Source organism: Thrips palmi, unplaced genomic scaffold, assembly GCF_012932325.1.
Source record: "Thrips palmi isolate BJ-2018 unplaced genomic scaffold, TpBJ-2018v1 HiC_scaffold_1, whole genome shotgun sequence".
In the NCBI taxonomy this organism is placed as follows: Eukaryota; Metazoa; Arthropoda; class Insecta; order Thysanoptera; family Thripidae; genus Thrips; species Thrips palmi.
Window position 1 is genome coordinate 13,013,285 of NW_023144620.1, and position 12,831 is coordinate 13,026,115.

The 12,831-nt window shown below is 48.0% G+C and overlaps 1 protein-coding gene across 2 annotated transcripts in view; it reads left to right on the forward strand.

The window, feature by feature from the left end:
• The window catches only part of LOC117640889 (secretin receptor-like), a 40,664-nt gene extending 29,520 nt beyond the window's left edge, over positions 1-11,144 (forward strand). For both annotated transcript variants that reach the window (XM_034379112.1, XM_034378277.1), the window contains exons 7-12: positions 3,660-3,816; positions 4,686-4,816; positions 5,139-5,230; positions 8,337-8,481; positions 9,090-9,299; positions 9,545-11,144. In XM_034379112.1, coding sequence (XP_034235003.1) covers positions 3,660-3,816; positions 4,686-4,816; positions 5,139-5,230; positions 8,337-8,481; positions 9,090-9,299; positions 9,545-9,736 — 927 coding nt within the window. In that variant the 3' untranslated portion in view covers positions 9,737-11,144. The remainder of the gene's footprint in view (positions 1-3,659; positions 3,817-4,685; positions 4,817-5,138; positions 5,231-8,336; positions 8,482-9,089; positions 9,300-9,544) is intronic.
• Positions 11,145-12,831: the final 1,687 nt, after the last annotated feature.

Genomic DNA, 12,831 nt, shown 5'->3' on the forward strand with positions numbered 1-12,831 from the left:
GGCCGTGTCTGCGCGGAAAGTTAATTAGATTCCCCTCTCCTATTTCGTGGCACGCCAACTGCGCTGAAATACTCGGCGAGCCAGGTGTTCAACTTGCAGGCTTTCTGTGGAGCGGCAGCGCGGCAGTAAGGTGGTTGTACACCATACAGCGAGGCTGGCCAGATCTCACCCACTTTAACTCGCTGTGCTTCGTGTGCTCGATTGAACCAATGTATTCCTCGATCGGAGAGTAATTCGTGGGGTCACACTTTCGTTTCGAGTCAGCACGATACTGACTTTTTGCTATTTGTCTGTACTAATGCATGTAATTTGTGCAACCATAATACGTACTTTTCTTGTTTTAAATAATTACTCGCGCTGCTCGCTGGGGGCTCCGCCCCCAGACCCCCGCATGTGTGGGGCGCGTACCGAAGTATTTTTAGTAAGTCCGTGGTGACCAAAGGGAAATTTTCTAATGAAGTAACTGTACTGCTTTTTGGAAGGGTCTATTTAACTGCTTTTGACCATTAATTTATAAGGCACTATTACTGCCCAAAAAAAAAGCTTGTATTGTATTGGCTACTGTGGCAGTCAACGGCATTCAAGGTCCGGAAAATATTGAAGACTGCTTTGACAAGAATAAGATCTGTGTTCATTATGGTCAATGTGACCGAAGGCCAATCTAATGGGCCTCTTTTGCGTCTTTCATTTCTGATTTCTCCGGCAATATATTACATGGCTTTTACTGCTCGGAAACAGTTGTATTTTGTTCAATTTAGCCCTATTTCATCGTTTTGAGGATGTTGCCGGTGACGGGAACCCGATTGCGGCACAGTTTCGGAAATGCCTCGACCAGACCTACCGAAAAGGCGAATAAAAATGTTCAGTCGGTCGGTCCCCTTTTTTGAAGATTGAGTGGATTTTGCTAAATTTAGGCCTATTTAATCGTTTTGAGGATGTTGCCGGTGACGGAGACCCGATTGCGGCACAGTTTCTGAAATGTCTCGACCAGACCTACCGATGGGGCGAATAAAATTTTTTAGTCGGACGGTTCCCTTTTTTGAAGATTGAGTGGATTTTGTTAAATTTAGGCCTATTTTATCGTTTTTGAGGATGTTGCCGGTGACAGGAACCCGATTGCGTCACAGTTTCGGAAATGTCTCGACCAGACCTACCGATGGGGCGAATAAAAATTTTTAGTCGGTCGGTCCCCTTTTTTGAAGATAGAGTGGATTTTGTTAAATTTAGGCCTATTTAATCGTTTTTGGGGATGTTGCCGGTGACGAGGACCCGATTGCGGCACAGTTTCGGAAATGTCTCGACCAGACCTACCGATGGGGCGAATAAAAATTTTTAGTCGGTCGGTCCCCTTTTTTGAAGATAGAGTGGATTTTATTAAATTTAGGCCTATTTAATCGTTTTTGGGGATGTTGCCGGTGACGAGGACCCGATTGCGGCACAGTTTCGGAAATGTCTCGACCAGACCTACCGATGGGGCGAATAAAAATTTTTAGTCGGTCGGTCCCCTTTTTTGAAGATAGAGTGGATTTTGTTAAATTTAGGCCTATTTAATCGTTTTTGAGGATGTTGCCGGTGACGAGGACCCGATTGCGGCACAGTTTCGGAAATGTCTCGACTAGACCTACCGATGGGGCGAATAAAAATTTTTAGTCGGTCGGTCCCCTTTTTTGAAGATAGAGTGGATTTTGTTAAATTTAGGCCTATTTAATCGTTTTTGGGGATGTTGCCGGTGACGAGGACCCGATTGCGGCACAGTTTCGGAAATGTCTCGACCAGACCTACCGATGGGACGAATAAAAATTTTTAGTCGGTCGGTCCCCTTTTTTGAAGATTGAGTAGGTTTGCTCGGAAACGGTGAGGAATTTGTTCCCCTTTTTTGAAGATAAAGTAGGTTTGCTCGGAAACGGTGAGGACTTTTCAACTTTTGGGATTTTTCCCAATTTTCCCATAAAATTTGGAATCGAATGGAAAAAACCGCAAGTCTCTACGACCACTCCTTGACCCCAAACATTTCTATGAGTGAGTCAGTGAGTGAGTGAGTCAGTCGGATTGGGGCTTTATAGGTTCTTGATTGTTGCTTATATGAATACGTAATTAATGAGATGGTACATGGCTTTACAAACGGTGTCGCCTCACGTCACGCGCTCTCTCTCGCTCACCCAGGGAATGATTTACTTGTTACAAAAAAAATTGCATCAGCACAAGACAAAATTTGTCTCACGGCTGGGCAATGCAGGTGTTGTGATTGTTAAAAGTATGTTCTCTGTCTCCCTGCTATGCAAAATTTATCTCTGTTCGAGACAAAATTACGTTGTCTCAAGAGGTTTTTAATCAATTTGATTCAGACCCAGCATCAGCGATGTGACGTCAGGCAGCAATATTTTCTTGCTATTTTTGTCTCTGAATTTTGCTCGGCACAATGCTGCTTTTTGCATCAAGTAGTGAGAAAAGAACATTTTCTCAGTCTGAGACTAACATTCTTGTTTCTGCTGCGCCTGCGCACTTCTGATCTCTTCGACCAATGACAAGCAGAGCGGGAACTGCTTCGAACGGTAACCCGGTCCCTGATTGGCTGTGGCCTGCCATACTGAAGAGGAGCGGCGCGTTCCATGGCTCTCTCTCAAACGCGTCGGAGCAGCAACTGCTCTCGTAGCACAGTGGTAAAGTGCCAGCCCTCCTGGATAGTAACCCGGGTTCGGTTCCCACCGAAGCGCCACCAGTTTTCACTGGCCAATTTATCACGTAGCCACCCAGAGAATGGACGGGAGTGTCAAGATTTCCGAAAAGGAGGGGGAGCAGTTTTTTTTTAGTTTTTTTGGTGGGGGAGAAGGGGCACTGGCAAAAGATAAGGCTGGCGGAACCAAACCCGGGACCTGTGACTTTCCAACGTGGGCCTTAACCCCCAAGACTGCCGGACATGCGGAAACGTGCTGCCTCACGCACTGCACATAACACAAGCACTTGCTTCGAATCCTAGCAGAGGCAACTTGTTCCCGGCGTGAATGGCTGTCGACGAGGCGGGCGCGTGTTGTATTGAGGTATACGATTAATGTAGTCACCATCGCCGCTCAAAACACGGGAAAAAATTACCGCGGTGCCGGGACTCGAAGCTGGTTCGCGGCTCGAGGCTTGCCGTGGAACGCCGCCTGAGCATCTCGGACACAGTGGTATCGATTTGGAGGCTCGACACTCGACACCATTAAAAAAATGAACTACTAGCTAGCTGAGAGTCGAACCCGGATCCTTCGGAGTCAAACGCGGGAACCGTATCCGTTGCTCTATGGAACGGGTTGGCAGCTTGGCACGCAAAGGCGGCACTTCTTTGGAGTTGAGTGGCAGGGAGTGCCTACATCGCGAAACTAAGAAAGCCGCGCGCCCAGTCACTTTCCTTCGTCGTTCCACCTTCGTGGCGAAGTGGGCAAGGCTACTGCACCCCACGTCAGAGGTTCCGAGTTCGAACCTTGCCACATGCAAGCGTTTTGTGTCAGTTCTCTCGAAACCTGAGCAAACATTTGTCTCATCCATGAGACAAAAGGCGTGAGAAAAATGCTCAATTTGAGAATAAAATGTTTGATTCGAATCAAATATTATCAAAAGTCAGGTGAGACAAAATCGAGCATCGATGCAAGTAAATCGTTCCCTGGGTGCTCTCCTTGCAGAACTGGGAGTGCAAACTCATTATCAGCTTGTGGCAGTACTCCATCATGGCCAACTACTCCTGGATCCTCATGGAGGGGCTCTACCTGCACAACCTCATCTTCCTCGCACTCTTCAGCGACAACAGCGCCATCACCCTGTACGTGGCGCTCGGATGGGGTGAGTCTCCAGCATGAAACGAGCTCGTATTGGACAGAGCCACGTATTTTCAGTGTGTGTCCGGTGTCCCAATTCGCTGCACGTTACTGACTTTCTAACCATTTTGTAATCATTTAGTACACAGTAAACTTCTTACGGATACATCCTATCTGTATTACGGACATTTTTGTGCAATTGCAATTACGGATAGATTTTGCTTGTAATACGGATGAAATCATCCGTATTACAAAGAGTTTTACGTCCGTACCATACGGATATTTTCGTCTGTATGTTACGGACGTAAAACTCTTTGTAATACGGATGATTTCATCCGTATTACAAGCAAAATCTATCCGTAATTGCAATTGCACAAAAATGTCCGTAATACAGATAGGATGTATCCGTAAGAAGTTTACTGTGTACGTGTTCGTTTAAGCAAGGAGAATACGTATTGTTTTTGACTAATTTTCTTGGTAGAATTATGTATGAAAACAAATTGTTGGTACATTATTTCGTAATTTCTAAGTAGTTCTTTGAGAAACGAAAAGTACGTATTATGGTCGCACAAACTACTTGCTGAAGTACTGACCAAAAAGTCAGTAACGTGCTGATTGTATGCCTTCACGCCCAACGGCTTCCGAACTGTCATGGGACAGTTTCGGTCCTTCCAAGCGCATCCGACCGTGATGCACTTTTGTTTCGCCCTCTGCAAGATGTTCTTTCACTTCATAATTTGTATCGTCTGGTCGCCTGAAAATTGGTAGGCAGTCCCAACGAAGAGCGCCTGCTAGGTAGGCAATTTTGATGCAACCATGCATGCGTGTCTCGCGGGCTGGCCTACCGTGGGGCTCGCAGGCGCCGTGGCCTCACTGAACGACTGTGTTGTTCAGGGCTCCCTGCCAGTGTGGTGCTGCCCTGGGCCATCGGGCGCCGCTACCTGGACGACGACTACTGCTGGACTGTCCACACCCACGACGCAGTGTACTACCTCGTCCGCATCCCCACCATCCTCACAGTCACCGTGAGTCCGGGGTTCGAATACCCGCACCCTGCCTTATCAAAACCTTGCAATCGATTTTTTAGCCTCGCAGACAAAAGAAGCTTGCCACACACTAAATGCTTATGGACTTAATGTCCATAACTATGGCCGTTTTTGTGCATACTGAAGTTTGTGTGCAAAATACTGAAGCATACTTCTCTTAGTAAAACTCAAAAAAAAGTTTTTACGGTTTCCGAAGTGCATTATTTGTGGAAGCCGTGAAGTGTAGGAGTTCTTCTTCACAGTTGGAGAATGCTTGCGTTGTGGAGTGTTCTACTCTGAACGCATCGCTCTGGTGTTGCAGATCAGCTTCGCCCTGTTTGTCAACATAGCCAGGGTGCTGCTCGTCAAGATGCAGTCCTCGGTGCAGGTGCAGCGACGCAGCTACCGCTACAAGTAAGCCCACTGTAAGAAAAAGCTCCGTGGGCACTGTTAGTTCAAGGCCCGGTGACCGGTTGGGGTGGTCAAAAAGCCCAGGCGGGTTTTGAGCTCCAGAGTCGCTTTTCTTGAGCTCGGCATTCGTTTCCAACGTGTATGCTCACCAATGAATTGCTCTCCGACCGAACGAGGGACGCCGGGGACTAGCTTTCAAAACAACACTCTTCGCTGAAGTATTGTTTTTCTTTTGGTCCAGGCTGGAATTATTTAAAACAACACGAGCGACATAAAAAAGTAAAACCTTCCGCCATACACACTTTCCCCGAAAAGGACGCGCGACCAATAAACTCCGAGTGGTCGCTCAGTCCGAACTCGGCGTGTCGCCAGGTGCGCCAGGGTGGCACGGTCGGCGGCATGATTCCGAGCCTCGGTTTGGTCGCTGTCCGTCGCGCACCCACACGACTCTCGGAATCAGTTTGCAGGGCAGCACAACTCGGCGATTCTCCGTTCCACCTGAATGGCCTTCACCTTCGCGGTCCAGTTCACGCCGACACCCCCACTTCACTACACGCCCTCCAACGCCCCCGCCTCGCTCACTGTTACACTACTTTGCAAAGAAAGATGCTCAAATGACGACTCCCAGAAATTCAGTTTAAAGAACATCCCATAGTTACTCATGAGTTCTCGTCGCATTTCTCAGACTAGTAGGACTATAGGAATTCCTAGAAATACCTTGTAAAATGCGACTTCGATTTTTGAGAAATGCACTGCAGCATGTTAATTATTCGGGACGACGGGTGACACTTCCACTAACCCTTTCCAGTGTGGCCCTCGGGTACATTTCCCTCCCCTGCTTTCCGGGTGGAATCTAATTTCGGCAGCGTTTTTACCAGCGGAGGCCCCGAGCCGCGACCGAGGCAGCGAGGCATGGCGCCACATGTGTCGACTGAATACGACCTAATCAGCAGCAAAACAGGTCGCATATTGCTGCCTGCAGCGCCACACTGAGAGTCTCGCTCTGTCTCCCTCGCACTTGTACGGAACGCTCCGTGAGTGCGAGAGAGACAGAGTCATGGAAACGGCTCTCAGTGTGCTGCCTTCCCTGCTCGCAGCCACCTCCTGCACTTTCATCACATTTCTCTCTCGCACTCGGAGGACCCCATCCCTTTCTTTGTTCCCCGTGAAAGAAAAATCCAATCAAAAAGGTGGCTGTAGACGGGTCGGGCACTCAGGCCTGCAAGGTGCATTTTGATTTTACTTGTATTAAAAGGGGACAGTGAAAAAGCTTCGATTGCTGGACCTGCATAGGTTGCTTCCGCAAAAAAAAAGTTTTTTACCAACCAAATTTTAATTATTGTTTATTTTTGGTTGGAAATTGGCTTACCGTGGGTCGAATACAAGAGGGAAATTTTCAGTTCGATGAAATTCGTGAAGGGGACGAGATTCCAAAATAAACGTAAGTGATTGACTTTTGTTGTGTTTTTGAAATGCCTCTTCCTCTTCTTGAATCGCTTTTGACGGTGGCCCGGCATGTGGCCGGGCCGCGTCTGCCCGGTGACGTGAAAGGGGATCCCCTCGCTCTCCGCAGGGCCCTGGGAGTTTGATTCCGAGAGCCGGTTGCGACGCTCTGTCTCTCTCGCGTCCATAGGGAGCCTCCCTGAGTGGGAGAAAGACAGAGAGTGGCGAAAACGACTCTCGGAATCAGTCTACTGGGAGGCTTAACAACAATTATTGGTCGCGCCGCCCCTGGCCCTTGCCGCCCCAGCACACTACAAGTACACTGCAAGCGCCCCGCCAGTATTGGGAGGAATTTAATTGTTTCCCCGTTGGGCCGCGCCTCTCTGTGGTTGACATTCAAGTCCCCTCCCGTCCCTTCTTTCCCCCCTCTCCCCCCTCTCCCCCCTCTCCCCACCCCCTTTCTCTCACAAGCCAGACAACAAACCTCCCCCTACTTGGTGAAATGAGGAAGCAGTCCCGAGCTCCGTATCGCGATGTGCTGCCAACACCACCGCCTCGAGGCATGGGAGACAAACCCCGTTGTAAGGGGCTGGTGGGACTTGCTCGCTAGGTGCAGATTGCACTTCGAAGGATTAAAAGCCTTGAGTTTTATTTTAAAAAGGAAAGCTCTAAAATCTTTACTTTTTCGTAAATAAAAGCTTTCGAAGACTGGTCAATGTTTTCCTGGATTTGAGCTACTACAACAACGGTTCTTTTCTTTACAAGACGTCCCTCTGTTGTTTCTCGTTCGTTTTCTTCTTTATTTTATGTATTTTTATTACGCTGTTTCCTCTGCTGCCCGGATGGGAGGAAGTGTGCCCAGCGGTAAAAACAAAGTCCGTAAATTTTCACGTCTTTCCCAGTTAAGCCACCTTTAGTGAGAAATGATTGGTTCCTTCCCTCCCCTCTGCCCCAACTGTCGCCCCACCCCCTGCTCTCCCTTGTAGGCGTCTTCCTGAACGAATCTGACGAAAAACCGAGGGAGGGCTCTCGGGCCTTTCGCCACAGCGCCGCAACAGTGGACTTCCCCGCTGACACAATTCCCAGGGTCGTAACCCCGCCGGCAAGGGCGCGCTTACTGCCGGGTTTACTTTTGTTTTCTTGGCACCGCCGGCGGAAAAATGTCGGGGATTTGCGACGTATTTGCATTTCATTCCGCGCCTGCCTGGCGACACTGTAAAAGGTTGTTGTCACTTGATGGAAAAACCGTAGACGATATTTTCTTCATTTTTAGAATGACGACAGTTTCGTCACAGTTGCTCCTGTGCTTATCGCATGGGCGTGATAACAATTTAATCAGCAAGTTTTATAGTTTTCTTGTAAGGAAAAGTATCCTGGTAAATGTCCTAAAGTGACAACCATAATTTTTTCACTAGACAATCGGAAGGGGAATCATCGTCAATAAACTTTGTAAACCAATAATTAGCCACGAAATTCTTAAATTTTAGTCAAATTTCTTCAAAAGTCGTGAAATTTAGTCCTATATAAGTAAAGTTCTGAACATATCAGCGAAGTTTATAGGAAAATATTTGGAAATTTGTCTGCAGTTCATTGAAATTCATTCGAAATCCATGTGGAAATTTTAAACGTGTACACTGTAATTGAAAGGCATTTTCCCCTCGCGCAGGCGCTGGGCGCGGTCCACCATGGTGCTGGTGCCGCTGTTCGGTACGCAGTACGCGCTGTCGCTCGTCTTCTCGGCCAGCATCAAGCAGCACGGTGCGCTCGAGGTGGTGTGGATCATGCTGGACCAGACATTCGCCTCTTTCCAGGTCAGTCTCTTGGAACGCACTCACTGGTAAATCGCGTCACAAATTTTGACAACGGAGTCGTGTATAGTCCATTTTCCGCTAAAATTTAGACCGTGGGACCAGTTAAGATTTAAACTCAATTTGGTTACTTACCTCCCATCTTGACTCGTCAGCCAAGATACGCCCTTTTCGCCCCTTCCTGGGTCCAATGACTGAATGGGTGCGAGCCCCCCAGGGCCCTGGGGAAATTAGAGCCGCGAACTCCTCCTTCTTTGCCCAGCCTCGCTGCGGACGCCCGTTTCGCCCGTTTGCGGCGGGCAAACTCGTCAAGTCGCTGTGAGAGCCGCATCGATCCTAGCCAGACAGCCTTTCTTCTAAATCACAGGGCTGCGTGGCTGGCTATATGATTTCACGGAGTGCTTTGTCGCCCTTTCTCCCTCGCTTTGCCCGGGGAGCCCCACGAGTCCGTGAGAGAGAAGGCGACGTTGTTTCCGTTCGGATTGAGCCTGCCGGCCAGTCTGCGCCACCTGTTGCTAGTGTCGCGTGCTCCCCCCCCCCCCCCCCCCAATCCCTGCGAACTTCTGTTCTTTGCCAGCTTCAAAAGTGAGTGCTTTGTGTTGCTGCCGCAGGGCTGCCTGGTGGCCCTGCTCTACTGCCTGCTCACCAAGGAGGTCCGGGTGGAGGTGCGTCGCCGCTGGCAGCGAGGCTTCATGTGGGGCGACCGCCACCACGGGTCCTCGCGGCGCCCGGGGTCGCTGCTGCAGTCCGCACCCTCGCTGTCCAGACCCGGGCAGCAGTCGGGGCCGCCCTACCACCGGCCCAGCGACCTGCCGTGCCAGGTAAGCCCGTTCAAGAGGGTCTGTCTACAACGGCTCCGTCAAGCATGAGCCTTGAGATGTGTGGCACTGAGGTTGATGGGCTCAAGGGGAAATAACTACAGCCAAATTTGCACGGAACAACCTATTTTCAATGGGTTTCCCATGTGACTTACGTTCTTATGCCCAACGACCGCTGACATGTTCCGTACTTTTTCCGTACTTTTTTCTCACAGTGTACCCTCGTGAACGCGTCTTCCTGTCCGCAGATCTCGGGGCGCCTGGAGCTGAACCGCCTGCCCGACGACGTGATCGACGACGCCCTCATCGACGTGGTGCTGGACGACAAGGCCAAGAGCAGGGACGTGGAGGTGGAGGTGCAGTCCATGGCCTCCATGGGGCTGGCCGGGCTCACCGTTGCGTCCAGGACCAAGGCGGGCGACGCGCAGAGCTGGGTGTGAATACCCCGCGCCGCCAGCGCCGCCGGCGCGTGGAGTATCTGCAGCGCGAGGAGTGCCGCCTTCCCTGCTGGCGTGGGGTATCGCCGGCCCGCGTCGCACTCCGAGCGCCTCACGCAGCGCCAGAAGGGTGTCAACAGAGGCGGATCCAGCGACGGCCCGAGGGGGGTCAAAGTAGCACTTCTTGCAGGGGCTAAGTGTTGCTTTTTTCCCTACCTTTCAGGCGACAATCTAGCGTTCAAGGGAGGGGCAATTGTCCTTTTGTCCCCTTCCCTTGCTGCATCCGCGCTTGGTGCCCAAGTGCTGAGTCTTCCTGTGTGTAAAGGAATTGGTCCTGGTGAAATTGAACTGGTCACTTTTCTGTGTAAAGACTAAAAGAGTAAGAAAGGTTTTTAGAGTGAAAATCCTCTATTCCAGGCAATCGGAACACTCAGTGCGACAATGCAAAGCTCTCTTCCTGTAGAGATTGTTTGCGTGTTATTAGATATTCGATTCATTTCTGCGAGGAAGGACGCGTATGCTGTCGTGGCCTCCTCTAAAACAAGCTCTCAGTTTCAAGTTCGTTCATTTTTTTGTGTGTGTGTGTTAGGAGGGTGGACGTCGTCGCAGAAGAAGGCAAGAGCCTTTCATTGAACGTTTCCTACGTGAATGCCTTCACCCCAGTGGTTATCCTAGTGTAACGCCGTCGTTCGGGCGCAAGTTCCGAGTCCCTGGAAGGCGGGACACAGATCTCACAGTTATGACTGACTTTAGAGTGTGGTGATTTCCGTGTTATATGTATTCTCTACCCAATATTGTTATGATGTTAAATTATTTATGGTGTGTGCGTTTCTTTAAAGTAATACTCTCTCATGTGAGATTTCGCGGGGAGGCCGTTCTCAGGGACCCTCTTCTCTTCTTTATAGATGTGTGCCTGATTGATGTTCCATGTTTGTCTGCGTGCACTGTAAAAATTTGTTGTCACTTTATGGCAAATTTTCGTGGATGACATTTTCATCACATGTAAACGATGACAGTGTCATTACTTTACTTATTGCATGGGTGTGACAACTATGTTAGCTAATGGTTTGATGATAGATAGCCTCGTCAGGAAAATTTTCCTTTAAATGGTCATCAAGTGACAACTAAAATTTTCACAGTTAGTATCGCAATTTATCGCACCCAGCTATTTCTGGGTCCATTTTATTTTTTTCCTCTGTTTTTACCTTTTGACAACCCTCTATCTATAACTCTGAATCATGTTTTAAAAAGAGGTCTAATTGCTAGCAGATGATATGCGTATTTTTGTATTTGATCACGACAACTGAAGATTGCCATTCCTGACCTATTTGTTCATTGTCATAGTTCATTTCGTGTTTCCCGTTCGATGTGGTGTTGTACTTGCGTCGCTCAATACAGTATTTCATCGTTTTCCCCCCTCTTCATTTTTTTTTTCGAATTCCTATACATACCACACACTAATTGCTCACACAGGGTTTTTAAGTTTTTTAAAGTATTTATTGGGGTTTTTTTGTTACAATTAAGAGAGAGAGGCATCAAGGAGCCCAGCCGAGTCTGGTGTAAGAAAAGAGCCATTCACCAAATCTGGTGTCTCCTTGAGCGCCTGCCGTGTGCAGAAATCTTGTGTGCCCGAATCTAAAGCGGCTGTCCCTTCAGTCTGCCACGGGATGGTCACGGTTGCCAACGGGGCGAATGCGTTCCAGTGTGCGTGTCTACGTGTGAGACGTAAAAAATACGATTTCAAGGAATCCTAGGAGTCACGAAGTCAATTTGATTATTGTGAAAGAGTGTGGAGAAAGAAAAGAAGTGGTGTTGTGTAGTTGTGGCTCAGGCGACTACCAATGGCAGTGGTACCAATGTGGTCGATGTGCCACCCGTCGAAATTTAAACTTGACAAAATAGAAATCAAAATGCTGGTAAATTCAAAAAATTCCAATGCTCATGTATTCCGCAGTGTTCTGACAATGGAACATCTTTAAGTCCATCATTATTAAAATGTTCTTTGCAGAAAGAAGGCAGTAAATTAATTTTCACGGGTTGGCAACTAGTTTCTCGGCGTCTGCGCCCTTGCGAAAATCGCGAAGCTGAAAGCACCAGCAGTCGCGCATTAAAACTGCCCATCCATTGTTGCTGACGTTGAATTGTTTGGCTTGTTTCAAAAGTCTATGGTTCTCTAGTCATGTTTTCTTCAATTCTGTGTAATAGTTCTCCCTTACAACGTATCAACACCACGACGGTTGGTTTGACAAACTTCATAAACTCGGGAGGGATGGTTTCGAAACGCGGGTGAGTCTTGTTCGAGGAACATGGGCACTGCAAGTCGCGAGGTGGAGCGAAGTGGTCCTAGTGCTAACTGAATCACAACAACAACAAAATTGTTTTATTGACAGAAAAAAAAGGAATATTTGAGAAACTGTATGTCAGAAAAAAAGAACTTTTGTTTTGCTAATTTTCTGTGAATATTTTTTTAGAAAGTCATCACACAAAAATTGAAAATTTGTTTAATATGAATTTTCATGAGCAGGAAACAAAGAAAAAACAAGAAAGAGAGCAAAATTAATACAGATTTCAAATGCTACAGTTGGTGAAACTGTTAACAGGTTGCAAACCTACTGCGCATGTCCAAAAACACTCCAATCAAGAAGTATTATTGGATAGTTCTACCCGAAAAACTGCGTTCGAACCGACACCAATTCTATTGTTGCATCTTGTCTACCTGCAGTCAAAGAAATTTTTCATTTCGAACGTGCTGATTTCAGCTTTTGGAGTAAGCTGTACAGACCCAAAAAGAAGCTATTGGTCCGCCCCGGCTCGGCTCCCCCCACTCCCTTTTTTTTCCTTTGACGAGTCGAGTTTTGCCATGGAAACGGCGATTTTGACAGCAAATTTCTCAAAATTGGCCACCAACTTTTTAACCAGATTTCAGCATGAGAATCAGCGTTCAAAGTTCTACAAGTCTGCAAAGTCTCATTAAAATCGTATAGAAAATTTCCGAAATGCATAAAGGGCCACACAAATTGAATCTCGGGCCGGCTGAATCCTGGGTATACTATAAGGCTACTTCGTGCCTAAAAAGAAAAAGGGGAGGGGCAATAAGC